This window comes from Accipiter gentilis, chromosome 10, assembly GCF_929443795.1.
Source record: "Accipiter gentilis chromosome 10, bAccGen1.1, whole genome shotgun sequence".
NCBI lineage: Eukaryota > Metazoa > Chordata > Aves > Accipitriformes > Accipitridae > Astur > Astur gentilis.
Genome location: NC_064889.1, coordinates 40946672 through 40964459, shown reverse-complemented (window position 1 = coordinate 40964459; position 17788 = coordinate 40946672). Strand labels below are relative to the sequence as shown.

At 42.1% G+C, this 17788-nt stretch overlaps 1 protein-coding gene across 1 annotated transcript in view; it reads left to right on the top strand.

Moving 5' to 3' along the window:
* The window catches only part of FASN (fatty acid synthase), a 45011-nt gene extending 27505 nt beyond the window's left edge, over positions 1-17506 (top strand). The window contains exons 25-43 of the mRNA XM_049811923.1: positions 146-264; positions 369-523; positions 863-1066; positions 2056-2206; positions 2702-2880; positions 3471-3590; positions 4639-4761; positions 6787-7010; positions 7289-7490; positions 8531-8682; positions 9182-9273; positions 9425-9576; positions 9862-10104; positions 11609-11797; positions 12325-12552; positions 13015-13235; positions 13812-13910; positions 14036-14287; positions 15407-17506. Coding sequence (XP_049667880.1) covers positions 146-264; positions 369-523; positions 863-1066; positions 2056-2206; positions 2702-2880; positions 3471-3590; positions 4639-4761; positions 6787-7010; positions 7289-7490; positions 8531-8682; positions 9182-9273; positions 9425-9576; positions 9862-10104; positions 11609-11797; positions 12325-12552; positions 13015-13235; positions 13812-13910; positions 14036-14287; positions 15407-15544 — 3243 coding nt within the window. The 3' untranslated portion in view covers positions 15545-17506. The remainder of the gene's footprint in view (positions 1-145; positions 265-368; positions 524-862; positions 1067-2055; positions 2207-2701; positions 2881-3470; positions 3591-4638; positions 4762-6786; positions 7011-7288; positions 7491-8530; positions 8683-9181; positions 9274-9424; positions 9577-9861; positions 10105-11608; positions 11798-12324; positions 12553-13014; positions 13236-13811; positions 13911-14035; positions 14288-15406) is intronic.
* The last annotated feature ends 282 nt before the right edge of the window (positions 17507-17788 follow it).

Genomic DNA, 17788 nt, shown 5'->3' with positions numbered 1-17788 from the left:
TTTTTAAATGAGTTATTTAGCAGTATTAAAAGGTGTGGGTGTGTTACTTTTCTTAAAATAGAAGTTATTCATCTCTGCCTTAAGGGTATGAGGACTATTTCCTTTCTGTGGTTCATAGTAAAACAGTTTGAGGTTTGTCCTGTAGGAGGTCTTGGCTGACCCATCGGAGCAGCCTGTGTGGTTGACTGCCACCAGTTGTGGGAACTCAGGAATTTTGGGAATGGTGAACTGCCTCCGCCTTGAAGCAGAAGGCCACAGAATCAGGTATATAAGCATGTCCTTGAGTCACAGTTGGAGATGAGATTTTTGTGTTAGCGTCTTTTCAGGCCTGTAGCAAAACAAACAAAATGACAACTCTTGGCTTCTAGGTGTGTGTTCGTTTCCAACTTGAACCCTTCATCAGCTGTCCCACCCACGAGTCTTTCTTCCCTGGAGATGCAGAAGATTGTTCAGAGCAACCTGGTGATGAATGTGTATCGTGATGGAAAGTGGGGCTCCTTCAGGCATCTCCCATTGCAGCAAGGTAACTCCTTTAAGTCTGAGGATCACTTGCAGGGCCTTGAGTCTGAACGGACTGTGAATAGAAAATGAGTAGCTATTGTTCCTACAATTATTTTTTTATTATTATTATTTTTAATGGCTAACTTGGAATTCTTCTGCTCCATCTGAGTGAACAGTAGTGTGCTTTGGTGCCAGGAGGAGGGATGAGCTATTTAGGGTATGGGTAGTATGCCGGGTAAGAAAGGGCTTTCTGGAGAGCAAATGGAGGAGGAGGTAGCAGTTACCCAAGGAATTTACTCATTCTGGAAAGTGTGTGCCTGTGTTAATGTGGGTAAAGTTCTTACTGTTTCTTCTTCTGCAGCACAATCTCAGGAGCTGACAGAATATGCCTATGTAAATGTATTGACTCGTGGAGACCTCTCATCTCTTCGTTGGATCGCCTCCCCACTTCGACACTTCCACACAACTAACCCCAATGTTCAACTCTGCAAAGTCTATTACGCATCTCTTAACTTCCGGGACATTATGCTGGCCACAGGAAAGCTTTCTCCAGATGCTATACCTGGTGAGTTAAAATTACACTAGAAGAAAATGTATTACTGTTCTAGAGTTTATTCACATAATCTCCTGAATGTTAGTTATGCACTCGCTAAAGTGCATATCAGTTTTTGTTTAGTAAGAAAGCATACTTCTGAAAAGAAAGTATAGCTCTGCTGCAGGACTGTACACCAAAAACTCGTAAGTTCTACTTCCAGTTGCAGTCCCATTTTTTCATACAGCAAAATTAATAAACCTTGCTGTGAGGAAACATTACTAGGCCCATTGCATAGATACCAAGCGTGAGGTGAAACAGCTTGATGGAGGGTCCAGAGATGGGTAAGGTGCATACCAAGGTGAGAATGTTGAAGTTTCATGCTGCCATGCTACTGGACATGCTTTGCTTTTAGGGGAGAAAAATGCAAGGTGAAGTCATCTCCTGTCTACAAAACGGAGGTGATGACATCTTGTCTCATAGCGAGTTAAAAATTAACATAATGCGTATTAAATGGTTTCAAAGCTCTATTTAAAGGAGAGGGGGCAGAATATGTACAAAGTGCGTTTGGAGATTCTTATGGGTGACTTGACTAGGTCTGGGTTTCCCTTCATGACTGAGATTAGTCTCTGTCTAAAATGGATGTTTGCAAAAATAAAAGTTTTGCAGTATATTTTTGCTGTGATCATCCTTTCTAGTTTACGTATCATTCTTTTTCAAAGAGGAACAAAATTGCCTCTGAAACAAGATGTTTCCATGAAATTTCCCAGATGAAGAATGGAAACTAAAGCAATATCACCAAGGATACTAAGTAAGATTTAATGAGACTAAGTCCTTTTCTGCCACTCTTGTAGTGAGAAATTAACTATGGTGACTTAAGAGCTGTCTACACAGTAGGTAAATCCCAGCACTTTTTCTGTCTCTGGGGTTCTAACTTTCAGGGATTACTGTTGTAGTAAATTCTTGACGAGGGGATTTTAGAAGAGAAATTTCCTTTGTAAAAAATGCTAACATTCTTTCAGGTAACTGGGCTTTGCAGCAGTGCATGCTGGGCATGGAGTTCTCAGGACGGGACCTGGCTGGAAGAAGGGTGATGGGATTGCTGCCAGCAAAGGGGCTGGCTACAGTGGTAGACTGTGACAAGAGGTTTCTATGGGAGGTGCCTAAAAACTGGTAGGTCAACTTCTGTCTTCTGGTTTGTGTATGTGGTTAAGATTTCCCTTCCTGCCTGAGGCCCTGATCAGACCAGAGTACTGCACAATGGGTAGATTCCCCTCTGGGAAATAACAGAGCTATAGTGTCCTGAGCAGCTATAGGATTTGGCTTAGAATTGCTGCAGGAGTTGACCGTAATTTTTTTTGTACAGTGGCTTGCACAAGGTTCTCATCTCTTTCTTGGGCTTTTAGCTCCATGTGTTTCAAGTATACACTGGGATTTTGGTGTTGATTATGGTACTGGTTAGTTACTGAAATATTTTTGCAGAAGGATGAAGCTCCTGGCTGTGCTTGTTAGCTGTGGTAGTCTGCTGTATGATTGAGAGTCATCTATACTCTTTGGTCTGTCTTGGCAGTTTAACCTTTCCATTGCAGAAAAGCAAACTTCATCAGGAGAACCTACTTGCCTATTCCAAGGCTAAAGATAACTTCTCTCTTTCATTTTGCTTCTTAGGACTCTGGAAGAAGCAGCTTCAGTGCCTGTGGTTTATGCCACTGCTTATTATGCTTTGGTGGTTCGAGGTGGTATGAAGAAGGGTGAGAGTATCCTTATTCACTCGGGATCAGGAGGTGTGGGCCAAGCAGCCATTGCCATTGCCCTGAGCATGGGCTGCCATGTCTTTGCTACTGTAGGTGAGTACTGAGGGCCCCATGTTGGGGGGGGGGGGATTATATTATATTTATATAATATAATATTTATATTATATATATGTATAGAAAGAGAGGAAGTGTGTGTGTGCGCGCATGTGTTTATATATAAAAATACATATTTATGTCTATACTTTACCCCCCAATATGATCTCCTGTAACTTAGATCTAGTTTCTAGACTGAGAACAGGATACATGGTAAATACAGCTACTGACTATGCACTTGAAACTTCCACAGCACAGACAAATTTATCTACCTCTGTTCACGATGTGATCAAAAGTATGGAAGAAGAGCAAGGCTTCTTCGTTTTAAATTCAGTAATGTGATCAAAGAATGTCTATCCATTGTAAAGCTTGGTCTGTTTCTGGTCCTTGCTCTAGCTCATAAATGAGCACTAACAACTAGACCACCTTTGTCCTAAGGTCTGACACCTTGAGAGCTTCGAAGCAAGTCCTTGATGGCTGCTCAGACTTACAGTCCTTGGGAAAAGATATGCAGATGAAAATGGGCTGTTTCACCATAAAACACTTAGTGTAAAAGTACTGGCATCATTCAGCCTGTCTTCTATTTCCAGGCTCCACTGAGAAACGCGAGTATCTCCAAGCAAGGTTCCCACAGCTGGATGCTAATAGCTTTGCCAGCTCCCGAAATACTACCTTTGAGCAACATATAATGAGAGTTACCAATGGAAAAGGTAAGTTTTTCCTTCTTTTGTCAGCTATGCCACATTATGCAGTTGCACTTTGTCCTGGCTTTGTCTGGGATAGAGTTAATTGTCTTCCTAGTAGCTGGTATAGTGTTATATTTTGAGTTTGGTATGAGAAGAATGTTTAGTCTAAAGTCAAGGATTTTTCTAGTTTCTCATGCCCAGCCAGCAAGAAGGCTAGAGGGGCACAAGAGGTTGGGAGGGGACACAGCCAGGGCGGCAGACCCAAACTGGCCAAAGGGATAGTTTATACCATGTGACGTGATGCTGTCCTGGTTTCAGCTGGGATAGAGTTAACTGTCTTCCTAGTAGCTGGTACAGTGCTATGTTTTGAGTTCAGTATGTGAAGAATGTTGATAACACTGATGTTTTCAGCTGTTGCTAAGTAGTGTTTAGAATATAGTCAAGGATTTTTCAGCTTCTCATGCCCAGCCAGCGAGAAAGCTGTAGGGGCACAAGACGGCACAGGACACAGCCAGGGCATCTGACCGAAACTGGCCAACAGTGTATTCCGTACCACGTGATGTCCCATCCAGTATAGGAACTGGGAAGTGGGGGCAGGGAATTGCCGCTCGGGGTGAGTGAGTGGCTGCATGGTGCTTAGCTGCTGGCTGGGGTTAAACCACAACACGTTTCTAGTATCTAAATTGGGGGGAATTGCCACTTGGGGGACTAACTGGGCGTTGGTCAGCAGGTGGTGAGCAATTGCATTGTGCATCACTTGTATATTCCAATTCTTTCATTATTATTATTAATGTCATTTTATTAGTGGTGTTATTATTAGTCTAATGTTCTATTAAACTATTCTTATCTCAACCCATGATTTTTACTTTTTTCTTCTCTTTTTTTCTTTTTTCGATTCTCTCCCTCATCCCATTGGGTGGGGGGGAGTGAGTGAGCAGCTGAGTGGTGCTTAGTTGCTGGCTGGGGTTAAACCGCAACACACTTTCTAAAGACAAAATGAGTCACTGAAAAACAGAGTTAGGCTCTCAGCAGAGTTGAGTTTATTAAATAGTTGCCTCTCCTTTCATTGCAGGTGTCAACCTCGTGTTAAATTCCTTGGCAGAAGAGAAGCTTCAAGCCAGTTTGCGTTGTCTTGCTCGACATGGGCGCTTTTTGGAAATAGGCAAATTTGATCTGTCTAACAACAGTCAGCTTGGTAAGATGGGGCATCAGAAAATACATCTAATTAGGTTTAAGCAAGTGAGACAGCACAACCTATATACTATCTTAACACAGACTAATCTTCAAATTTAGAAAAGCTTTTAGCTGCAGTACTTGTTTCACTTTTATCACTAATAATTTGTCGTCTTTTAAACAAATACCTTCCTGGAGGAGCATGACACTTGGCATTTTTCTGGAAGCCTGCGTAAAACATGCAAAATAATGAAGTTATCTTTCTCAAAGTCTTTCTTTAAAATCAGTATAGGACATGTTGCCCACAAAGTGTTTGGATAGGAAGGTAGTAAGAAGCAGCTTTTATTTCACATGGCGGTGTTTACCAGTGTCTGTTAGCTTGTAGATTTCATAGATCCTTTGGACTTGACTTAAACTTTTTGCAGTGTAACATCTATTTGTAATAAATAAGTGCACTGTAAAACTTGGCAAATTAAGTTCATGCATATACAAGCTGCAGTTTTGCCCTCTGTTCTGGGCAAACTTGATAATTTGTAAAGTGAAAGTAGTTGGAATTTTTCAGATAACTACAGAGAACCTGACCTTGGGATAACCTTAATTTGTTACTTCACTAAATATCTGTGCCATTTTGAATAGAGTATGATAGTTCCAGTTGGAAGGGACCTGCAGTGATCATCTAGTCCAACTGCCTGACTCCTTCAGGGCCAACCAAAAATTAAAGCATATTACTTAAGGGCATTTTCTAGATGCCTCTTAAACAGACAGGCATGGTGCATCAACCACCTCTCTAGGAAATCTGTTCCAGTGTTCGACCACCCTTTTGGTAAAGAAATGTTTCCTAATACCTAGTCTGAACTGCCCATAACGCAGCTTTGAGCCATTTCCACGTGTCCTATCACTGGATACAGGGAGAAGAAATCTGCACCTCCCTCTCCACTTCCCCTCCTCAGGAAGCTGCAGAGAGCAATGAGGTCACCCCTCAGCCTCCTTTTCCCCAAACTAGACAAACCCAAAGTCTTTAGCTACTCCTCATAGGACATCCCTTACAGCCCCTTCACCAGCTTTGTTGCCCTCCTATGGACCCATTCAAGTACCTCCGCATCCTTTTTAAATTGAGGGGCCCAGAACTGCACACAGTACTCAAGGTGAGGCTACACTAATGCTGAATACAGTGGGATAATCCCCTCTCTTGACCAACTGGTTATGTTGCATTTGATGCATCCCAGGATGCAGTTTACCCTCTTGGCTGCCAGGGCACACTGCTGGCTCTGAGCCTGCTGTCAGCCAGCACCCTCGGACCCCATTCTGCACAGCTGCTCTCCAGCCACTCATCTCCTAATTTATACTTCTCTGGTGTTACTCGGTCTCAGGTGCAGAATCTGGCATTTGTTCCTGTTAAACTTCACATGTCATTGATGATTGCCCAGTGTTCCAGTATATCCAGACCCCTCTGCAAGGCCTCTTTTCCCTCGAGAGAATCAATAGCACCTCCCAGTTTTTGATGGCACAGGGTCAAGATTAACCTGATTTCTCTTGGATGGGAAAACGAATTTGAATGTTATAATGTGATATGTTAGTGAAAAATGAGAATGTTATCCTGGTGTAGAACAACTGCGTATAGCAAGGGTTGACGGTCTCCTTTCTTATACTAATTTGAAAAGATCCTAGCATCATGGAAAATTCCTATGAGCAAGAGTTTCCTGTGGAGATGGACAGGATGTACATGGGATTCTAGCTCCTCTATGAATAACTCAACTGTCACTAGACACAAAATGTCCTTTTTCATATCAGACTGACCATGTCCTAGCTTGTTGTCTTGACACAATTTTTGTGAGTGGAGTTTCTGTTAAACTGGTTTGCTTGTAAGAGAACAACCTAATTAGTATAGCATTTAGAGAGTATATGCAAGAATTAGTTTGGAAAATGTAGAATTCTAGCAACTAATGACTGCTTTACTACTCAGTCTTACACTACTGACCAACACAGAAGATAGACTCTGTTTTGAAATGTCAGCAGCATCGGGTCATAACCAAATTGCTTTTTCTAGGAATGGCTCTCTTCCTCAAGAATGTGGCATTTCATGGCATCCTACTAGATGCAATCTTTGAGGCTGGAAACCAAGAGTGGGAAGCAGTATCAGAGTTGTTGAAAAAAGGCATAAAAGACGGTGTAGTAAAGCCCCTGAGGAGTACAGTCTTCAACAAAGAAGAGGTAGAAGGTGCCTTCAGATTCATGGCACAAGGAAAACATATTGGCAAAGTTATGATCAAGGTAATGAGATAATGACTTTGATTCTCCAATGTATCTGTCATCCTCTGTAGATGGCTATATTGGATATTTTGGTCCAGTTCAAGTTGAAATTGTATAACTAGGACAGCACAGGGTTATTGTTTTTACTGTTGACATTGTAACTGTCGAGTCTGTCACTAATTCTAAAAGGTTCATTCCCATTGACTGGAGGAACATATTATGGAAAGATAAGAAATGCATTGTGTATCTGATCTTAACTACTTTTTTCTTTTTTTTTTTTTTCTTTTGCGGGGGGAAAGGTCCAAGAAGAGGAAAAGGAATATCCTTTAAGAAGGTCTGAACCAGTTAAAATCTCTGCTATCTCCCGAACCTCCTGTCCATCTACCAAGTCTTATATCATCACAGGGGGCCTAGGAGGATTTGGGCTTGAGTTGGCACAGTGGCTGGTTGAGAGAGGAGCACAGAAGCTTGTACTGACATCTCGTTCTGGCATACGAACTGGTAAGCAAAAATCATAAAGGAGCAGGAAACATGACTGTCTTTCAACAGACCTCAATTTGTAGCATCTCTACATTTTTAAGTGTCCTATCAGCAAATAATAATGTTCTTGATCTCTTTCTTCTCGTGTATGTATTCTCTCACTTCAAACAAGCTGTTGTCCCCTTTATTCTAAAGGAGGAAGTATCTTTAAAATGATTTCTTTTCCAACTGCTTCTTTCCTCTCTTCATGCTTCCTAATTCTATCAACCCATTTTCTCCCTTACCCAGTATTTTTTCTGCAGCCTTACTTTTACCTTTACCCCCTCTACAAAGTCTGTATCCGGCTACCTCATTGATTTGTCCAGTGGCTGTAGCATGGTGGATCACATGCCACAAGGAAAGGCCTTGTAGACTCTTTGGTAAAGATACTCTGTGTTTCAAGTTATGTGTGTGGATGCTTGCTTGCTTTTGCTCCATCAGATAGCTTATCTGTAAAGATGTGCCCTGTCTGATAACATCAGTACTTTTACTTAGTTTGATTACAGTTGCAGCACTGAGATTTCTTATCTATGGTAGTCTTCAGTGTTTCCTCATACAAATTCAGTCATAACAAACCTTCTGTCTGTCTCTACAGACTTCTCCTTTCTATTGGCAAGTTCACAATTGCACCACTTGCACAAACACATAGATCAAATACTTCCACTTTTCAAGTTCTGGTTGTGCTGCTATCATCTGTTGCCATGCTCTAATCTAGCCATTCTTTCCTGTCTTGGTACCCAAATTCTTATTAATTTCCCTCCATTGTTGTACTTATTCTTCCTTTCCCTGCCTTACATTCTCCTGACTCTGTTCTCCGCTTTGATCTATTCAGAATATTTCTGAAACTTAAGTGATTTCTATCTACTATTCAAGTTTTGTCCAATTTTCCTCTTGTAGATGAATCGGGAATTATTTAGCTATTTAGTCCCAATCTAGTCAGAAAAGCATAAGGAGCAGGTTAACCAAAGCCTTCTGGTTTGAATGCTTCATCTCAGACACTGTTCACCTTCATTTTTTTGTAGGCTACCAGGCTAAATGTGTTAGAGAGTGGAAGGCACTGGGAATCCAAGTGTTGGTATCTACCAGTGATATTGGAACACTAGAAGGAACACAGCTATTGATAGAAGAAGCTTTGCAGCTTGGCCCGGTTGGAGGCATCTTTAATTTGGCTGTGGTAAGTGACAAAAATGCTTAGGACTTGTAAGAGATGGCAGCCATTCAAGTGGTTTTTTTTACTGAGTGCAGTCAGGCTTCATACAGTTTTAGATTGCCTCTCTGTGTTTCAAAGGACACTTTGCTTTGGCCTTACCTGGTGATTAAAGGCTTAAGGATCTGGCCCCTGGACCTGGGAAGCAACAGTATTTGGCCAGCGAGCTCAGTTCTGGGATAAGACAAATGTTGCCCAAGACCCCTGGGGACGAGAAAAGTCCCATACAGAACTTGCCAGTTGAAGGCTGCAGTGGCAGTACTGAAAAAAGCAGACTTGGCAAAAGCCATGTTGTCCTTGTATTTGAGGACATTTGGGATATATCTCTACTGTAAAGTCAGAAAAACGCGTTGCATAGTGATACCCTCTCATATCTCAAACCATGTGGCAAATTTAAATGGAGAAACTGGAGATATTGAAACTGTACCTTTTTTCTTTTTTTCTCCCTCTGCCCCCTCCCCAATAGGTCCTTAGAGATGCCATGATTGAAAATCAGACCCCAGAACTCTTCTGGGAGGTCAACAAGCCCAAGTATTTAGGCACCCTTCATTTGGATCGGTAAGTGTCTGTAGAAGGGACATATTTGAACTGCTTTTGTGGTTATAGAGCTGATCAAACTTAGTTGTTTTAGTCTTGCACCAGCCTTCTACAGTAACACATAGTTAGCAGGTTTGCCTGATGGGGTTTGTCTCTCCTGCTCTGCTCCCAGGGTGACTCGTAAGAAGTGTCCAGACCTGGACTATTTTGTTGTGTTCTCCTCTGTGAGCTGTGGAAGAGGAAATGCTGGGCAAAGTAATTATGGCTTTGCCAATTCTACCATGGAGCGTATCTGTGAGCAGCGACATCACGATGGACTCCCAGGTATGATGACTTTACACATTGTGCAGAATAATCTATCTCTCCAAACATCCAGAGGACAACCAGCTCACCAGAAACTCGTGCACTTGTCTGGAATGATAATGAATGTTGAAGGCCGTTTCCTCTCCTAGCTGTTAACACGAGTCATTCATGTGTGAATGAATACTGGCTATTTAGCAGTATAAAGGAAATGCAGGCATTCGCTTAGCTGGTTTTAACTCCCATTGGTTGCTGCCATGCGCTTTAGTTAGTTGCCTAGTGTGTTCTTTCTTCCAATTTCTTCTCCAGGCCTGGCAATCCAATGGGGAGCCATTGGTGATGTGGGTATCCTTCTGAAGACAATGGGAAACAGAGAGATTGTGGTTGGGGGAACTATTCCCCAGCAAATCAGCTCGTGCCTGGAGGTGCTCGATATCTTCCTGAATCAACCTCATCCTGTCATGTCCAGTTTTGTCCTAGCAGAGAAGGTCTCTGTGAAAACTGAAGGAGGCAGTCAACGGGATCTTGTAGAAGCAGTTGCGCACATCCTGGGTAAGTGCTTTCAGACAAGTACTGCTGGGCAGTGTCTACCATCTCAATGCTTTTGGAAAGCAGTGGTGCTGCTGTAGGTGCTCTGTTCAGCATCTCCTCCTGATTTCCTGTGGTGTGGGTGTGTTGTTGTTGTGGGACTGTTTGTTTATTTTTTTCCCTTTACACTGCTGCTTCTCTCCAATAATCAATTTGTTTCTTCAGTGTGGGCTTTTCTCACTTAGTGTGTTTACATACATGCGCACACATGCTTCAGTGTTTTGTTTAGACTGGACTGGTGCCTTTCTCCAAACAGAGAATCAACAAGAAGAGCCCCCAAGAGCAAAATTCTAGGACAGCACGTAATATGGCAAATACATGACTAACGTTTTGAGTACTATTCCAGCTTTCAAAGGTTCACCTTGGGGTGTGCCCACGCTGCAAAAAGTAGCTTTTATGTACTTAGTGACTAACTGGTAGCGTATTCTCTTACCAGCTCTGTCATCCCATGTGAACATCTAGTAGCCATAGCTTAACTGTGTGTTACAAGAAGTGCCATGTCCTCCTATGTGTTTTGAACCTGATTTCTTTTACTATTGTGTCCCCTGTTCTTGTGTTGAAAGTGAATAATCTGTCAACTCTACGTCCCACTTCAGTTGTCTCTTTTGCAGACGGAAGTGTATACTGATCCTTTGTTTTCTAACAAAAGAGGTGCTGATAAATTGTCAGCCTCCTGAGTATTACTTAAGGAATTGTATGCAGCAACTGGCAGTAAATCTGACCTTGGATAACAGACATGGCTTTTAGAAGTCATTTGAAAGTGTCTGGGAAGTTGTACCAGCTGTAGGGTTAGTTTGGAAGGGGAGAGTGTGTGAAGACGACAAAGGGAGAATCTAATAAGAAATCTAATGGTAGGAAGGGTGGCAACATGGGGCAGCACAAGGTGGAGGAGGGGAGGAAGAGCTGTAGATGCAAGTGGTGTTATGAGAAGTATTTTACAAGTAAGGAAAGGGTGAGAGATTTGAACAGTGTGAAGGTTGAAAGAGAAGAGGTGATGAAGACTAGAGGAACCACATCCTCCTCCAATGTAACAGACATCAAGCGTTGCAATCGACCATCATTGACACTGATAACTGTTTCGTCTCGCGTTGTAGCTGAAGATTAGTTGCGTTGGGTCTAGGACTGCAGTTTCAGTTAGAGCCTCCAGTATGAAATTGCTCTAGCTGACTGTTATGAACTTGGTCTAGAGCTGAAATGACAATGTTCACAGCTATTTAGCTGGGACTGATGCATCCCCTGTCATAAAGCTGTGCACATTTAACATGTACTCTAAAGGCTAGATCCCATAGGACCAGTTGTGGATTGTAGAAGAGGTGACTTGTGAAAGCGTTAGGTGATCCTGAAAGGTAACTCTCTGTAGCTGTAGTTTATTCAGGTTTTAGGAGAAAGAAGGAAGGTGAGAAGACTGCTACAGAGGCCTAGAGCCAAAAAGAAATTGGCCTTTTATTAGTGTGCTGTTTTTTCTCAGGTGTCCGTGATGTGAGTAGCCTGAATGCTGAGAGCTCCTTGGCAGACTTGGGCTTGGATTCCTTGATGGGTGTGGAGGTGCGCCAGACACTGGAGAGAGACTATGACATCGTTATGACCATGAGAGAAATTCGACTCCTTACAATCAACAAACTGCGTGAACTTTCTTCCAAGTCCAGGACAGCAGAGGGTATAGTGTCTGGATTAGGGTTGCTACCAGTCACCTGAGTCCAAACAATTAAGCTCCCAATCCATTGCTTTTGTCTCAAGTGACATAAACCTCTATCAAATCATGAAATAAGGTTATAGTTGAAAGGCTTTTAAGTGACAGACATGTCACTGAAGTGCATTGACCATTGGGTCAGGCTTACCAGTTCTGGGGGTAGGGTGTAAGTAAGAGCATGAAAGCTGCTTTCTTGCCTGGCTTGTATCTGCCTGCATGAGTACTCATACGCTGCTGTGCGCAGGATGTAATTTGAGACCTTTCACCTGCCTGAGGAATGAGTAAACAATGTAATGTCATGCTTACTGTAAGCTAAAAGCATATGAAGTTGCTGCAGAGCAGCTGACAATAGGAAGATGCCTATGTCTGTGCCCTGATGATGTAGTCGGCTCTGGACTAATCCAGAGCAGCCCTGAGATTCTCCTTTAGGACTATGGCTACATAACCAAGGCTGATCCTGAATCTAATTGTGTCTGGTGTTCTTCCCTTCAAAGAGCTGAAGCCATCCCAAGTGATGAAGACAGGCCCTGGCAAACCTCCAAAACTAGATTTGAACAACTTGTTGGTGAACCCAGAAGGGCCAACGATCACCCGTCTCAATGATGTTCAGAGCACAGAGCGCCCTCTTTTCCTTGTTCACCCCATTGAAGGATCTATTGCAGTTTTCTACACTCTTGCCTCCAGACTTCATATGCCCTGCTATGGGTTCCAGTGCACAAAAGGTATCTCAGTTCTTCAGCAACTTGAATTTGTAAACATAATATTCTGAATCTTGGTTGCTTTCTAGAGAGCTTTGTTACTAGACTTCTAAACTCGGAGGATCAAGCATCAGTACTTATAGTCTGCATAGGGTCATGTCAAACATTCCCAGGTAACAACAGAAGTACTAGCTTAGACTGCAGAGCTTATGTATGGGGAAGTGGAACAACTGGATGTTGTGTTGACTCCCTGCCAGCAGATAGCATGCAGGAGAAAAACAAGGCATGCTGTTCTACCTGTCTTTGGAAAGCAGGAACATTACTATTTCTTGTCCAAAATGTAAGTTGTTAACTGCAATTTAGAAAATTACCTTCAAAATAACCTGGATGTTTCCAGCAGGGTTGTTTCTGAGGTCATGAAAACGTAATTGTCTCTGCTACTGCCTTTTCACCAGAGTCTGTTTCTAACTCACTTCCACGTTCTAGCTGCTCCCTTGGACAGCATACAGAGCCTGGCAGCCTATTACATTGACTGTATGAAGCAGATACAGCCTGAAGGACCTTACCGCATTGCTGGATATTCTTTCGGTGCCTGTGTAGCCTTTGAAATGTGCTCTCAACTGCAAGCACAACAAAATGCTTCCCACGCACTCAACAGTCTATTCCTCTTTGATGGGTCCCATTCCTTTGTGGCAGCATACACCCAGGTAAGAGATACAAAGCAGATCTGTCTGGGAACCATCCTGTGTCATCAGGGCTCATGTTCTGTGAGCTTTATATTCTAGGTATGAGCCATCTGAAAAGCTGACAGACTTTTCTTGACAGAGGAGTTGGGAGACAGCTGTAGACAGTGAATGCTTAGGGATGACTGAAGAGTGGAAGCATATGGGGGGTGGTCTTCATTAACTGGCAAGGGCTAGGAGAAAAATGTTGCTTTTGGTATGATAAATCATATTAGTATGTCTTCTGGAAGATACTGGAGCCTGCAAGACAAGATCCTTGTGTAGGGGTGCTAGGAAACCTTGTTTAAGCCTTCCTTTCCATTTTCATTGTACTTTCTAGAGGATACTAGGCTCTTGGCAATTGCCACCTGCGGATTTGCTTTCTAATCTGTCCTCAAGGGGTCTTATTCCCCCACCTCAAGCTTCAGTCTGTCTTTTTTTTTTCTCCCCCGCACCCCCTTTTTCCCAGTTCAAAGCCCTTTGTTCTGTAATTGTTTTTATCTAACATTCAAAATCAGGCATATCGCTCTCATATTTGCATTTTATTATTCTCTTTTCCAGAGCTACAGAGCTAAGCTGACTGAAGGAAATGAGGCTGCATTGGAGACTGAAGCATTGTGTGCCTTTGTTCAGCAGTTTACAGGCATTGAGTACAATAAGGTAATGTTTTGGGTTTTTTGGTTTTTTTAATATCTCTTTGTGTTGCAGAAGAGGGGTCTTTTTTTAATGGAGACAGATTCTCAGATATTGAGACTAATGGAAAAAAAACATGTTAATATTTCCAGCTGCTGGAGGTTCTTCTGCCCCTGAAAGATCTGGAGGCTCGTGTGAATGCTGCTGCAGACCTGATAACTGAGATTTATACAAACATCAATCGTGAAGCACTCAGTTTTGCTGCTGCTTCCTTTTACCATAAACTGAAGGCTGCTGACAAGTATATACCAGAATCCAAGTATCATGGAAATGTGATGCTGATGCGGGCAAAATCTCACAATGAATATGAAGAAGGTCTGGGTGGAGACTACAGACTCTCAGAGGTCAGTCTGAGGCCTACTGGTGACTGTTGAGGTTCTCCTTTATCTCCCACTGATAAAGAGGAGCATAGAAAATCATCCTTACTGAGGGAGAAGGGATGAAACCAACCTGAAAGAAATGATCATTCTGCAGCTATTGTGTTCTAACAAGAATTAGAAATCCCCAAAAGCAAATGAGTTGATTGGTTACAGACACTTTCTCAGGGTAGTGAGGGCCAGGAGAAGGTCTAGCCGCTGTATTAGATAAGTGTTTTCTATAGCTGACTCTTGCAGCTCTCTAGATGGACTTTCGGTAATAAAGATGTTAAGAGAGAGTAACTTGACAGGAGTAACTTTTAGGGGTCTACAGTGAAAGGAGACTAGATTTTGTCCACTGCCTGAGGGCAGACTTTTGAAGAGCAAGTGTCAGCCCTCTGGCAATAGAGGCAGCTTTTTCTTAGTTACCTTTTGTGGACCACTTAAGTTTGTATGTGGGTTTATTGTGGGCCTAAAAAACCTTAAGTTTTTGGCCTGTAGTCCACGTAAGGTCACTGTTCTTTAGCCCCTGTTCACATAAAATGGTCAAGTGTCTTACATTATGCTATGGATACGAGGGAAAAGGAAGCGATTTTGAGAATTGCCCTCCTGCTTCTGGCATCTCCTCCCCCTTCAGGCTTCTAACTTAAATTCATTATTGATTCCAGGCTAACTTTTATGTTATTAAAGTTACATAATGACCTTAAAGGAAGATTCATGGTGGTGGGAGAATGATTAGGTGGAGGGGAGAGTTATTTAGTTTTCTTAAGGGCTTGGAAGTAGCTATTTTATCTATTTATTCTTTGATATTGTAGGTAAATTATTCTGTTAGTGTCAGGTTCGTTTGCTTCCTGCCCAGCTTACATTTGAGTGGATTACCTGCCAGGCTGTCAAACTATTGTGCTTTAAAACACTGTTCCAAACCATGCCCTGCAGCTGATGTATGAAAATGTGTCAGAGTAAAACAGGTGCTGTTTTCAACTGAGTTTGATACAGTGGTGTAAACTGTAAGTAACTTAGAAGACTGATAAACCTAAAATAGCTAGATAATCAGCTGGTTGTATATTGTGAATGTAAAGGGTTTTTCTTTTTTTTATATCTATGCAGGTATGCGATGGGAAAGTATCTGTCCATATTATTGAAGGGGATCACCGTACCTTATTGGAGGGAGATGGCGTTGAATCAATTATTGGGATCATCCACAGCTCACTGGCAGAGCCACGTGTCAGTGTCAGAGAGGGTTAACTTCTGCTTACTTACTGTCAAAGGTGAAGAAAATGCCAACAACATTCCTTGTTATGACAGACCCCAAGGAACTCTTCCTGTTGTTCAACATCTCATCTGCTCTGCTGCCAGAACTGGGAAGTCCAGCTGAACTTGATTGGTCTTTTTCTGTCCCTTTCTTGCTCGTATTTTCCTTTCCCAACTTTTATGGGTTCTCTTTCCTCCTTCCCTTCCTATGCTTTGTTTTCCCCTACTATCCCTGTCTGTGTTACTTTAGTGCTGTGACTCTGTCACTCTGCACTGCTATGAGGGTTCCCCACTGATGGTTGCTTCCTACACCCTTGGCAGTATGAAAAAACAAATTTAGGAGTAGATTTCTTGTGCTCTATATTGTTTTGTCTTAACAGTATTCCAAAGGGTATGTGATAGCACTTGTTGACCAAGCCCAGTGAGCAGGGAGAGGAGCTGCAGCTGATTTCGGAGATACCTTTTGTCTGTGAAGAATCTGTCTGTAGTTAGGTCAGAAAGAGAATTCCATTGAGGCTTTTGTAACTATATTTTTTTAATTTGATATATTCTAAGTATTTATTGTGTCAAACCAGAGACTTCTTACTTGGTTTTAATTTATCGTGGGTTATAGGAGAAAAGAAACATCCCTTTTCGGAGGGGAAGGTTTACTCTACAAGGCAAAGTTGCACATTTGTTAAACGAAAAGTGCATCTTTGGAGCAGTCTGATTTCTTTTGTTTGGGTTGTTAGGGTTTTTTCCTTTTTTTTTTTTTCCACCGCCCTGCCCTGTTCAGAAAGGAAAAGGTAGAAAAGAGGGTTCTTGCCATTCTCTACTCCTGAGGAGAGGGGACGGGGGAGGGAAGGGCAGGTGGTTTGACAGATGCTACTGTATTGAACAGCCTTAACTTGGATTTGACAAAAACAGGCAAACCTATCCCTAGGCAGGTACTTTGTTTATATTTGTGCAAGGTTCTGTGCTCTGCTGTATCAGAACTTTAGTAAAGTATTAAGACTATTGCTTTACCTATTCCCTCCCACTGCCAGTCTTACCACCCAACCAGACATTTGGAACAGGGTGGGAAATAGAATTCTTCAGTGGTAACTGAACAAATCCTCCTAGCCCTGCTCTCCCATAACCAAAGCTCAGGCAAACATACAAGCATCTACCCAAAGCTCCAGTATATTTTATTTAGCACAGGGCTTGCTTAAGCCTTGTGTATTCATTTTCCTCTCATTAATGAGAATGGAGACCCCACATAAGTTAGCTAAGTAATCAGTTTGATGGTATGATTTTAAGATACAGTACCTTTTTAAAGGAAACTTGCATAAATTTCCATTACAAAATTTCTTGCCTTTGCTATGCTGGATCTGTCCTTTCCGAAATCAGTAAATCCTTGCTACGCTTATGATACAGAGGAAACCTGGGTAGCAACAAAGCACCAACTAGGATGAGCTATTGTGCTTTTCAGAACTGCTTTAAAACCCCAGTTCTCTCCATCCCCCAGTGAAGTATCCTGGTAGTACAGGAGCATTCCAGTGACAGGAATGGGTGGCTCTTTGCTGCAGGTTCTGACCTAGTGTCTTTTGCTTATACTACCCTCTGTTGATAGTGGCTGGGTTAACTGGTTTTAGTTTTAAAAAGTATTTCTTTTGTGAAATTTGAAATAAAACCAACATAATATCAGCTTGAAGCATTTCCAAAATAAGTCTTGTTCTTTTTTCTTTTTTGTGGGGTTTTTTGTGGGTTTTTTTCTCCTTTAGTCTAAAGAGTGTCTTTTTCTCTTTGGCTTTCCTAGTATTAAACAGAATTGATCACTGGTTGGCTTTTTGTCTTATTCTCTACCACCATTTCTTAATCCTGTGTTTCATCTGGAATCTCTCGTTTCTTGGTATAAAGCAAAAACTGCTGCTGGCATATCTTGATTTGGAGTCTGTAGAAATAATAACAATAATAAAGAAGACGTATTATTCTCAAGCATGGCTTCTTGTTGCCATGATTTTGGTACCTTGGATACAACCAAACCACACACCCACAAGACTGAAGTGGAAACTCTTAAATTCTAATTCTGGCTCCATTGCTGCAGTTATGGACAAGCCATTAATGCTACTGCCTCAGTTTCCCCATCTGTAAAGTGGGACTAATAGCATCTACCTCAAGGTCGTTGAGAGTGTTAGGTAGGCGATGGGTATAAATGCTATTAAGTTGTTGGGTATGATGACTAGGCATTAGGTGGTAATGGAAGGAGGGAAATGGGTA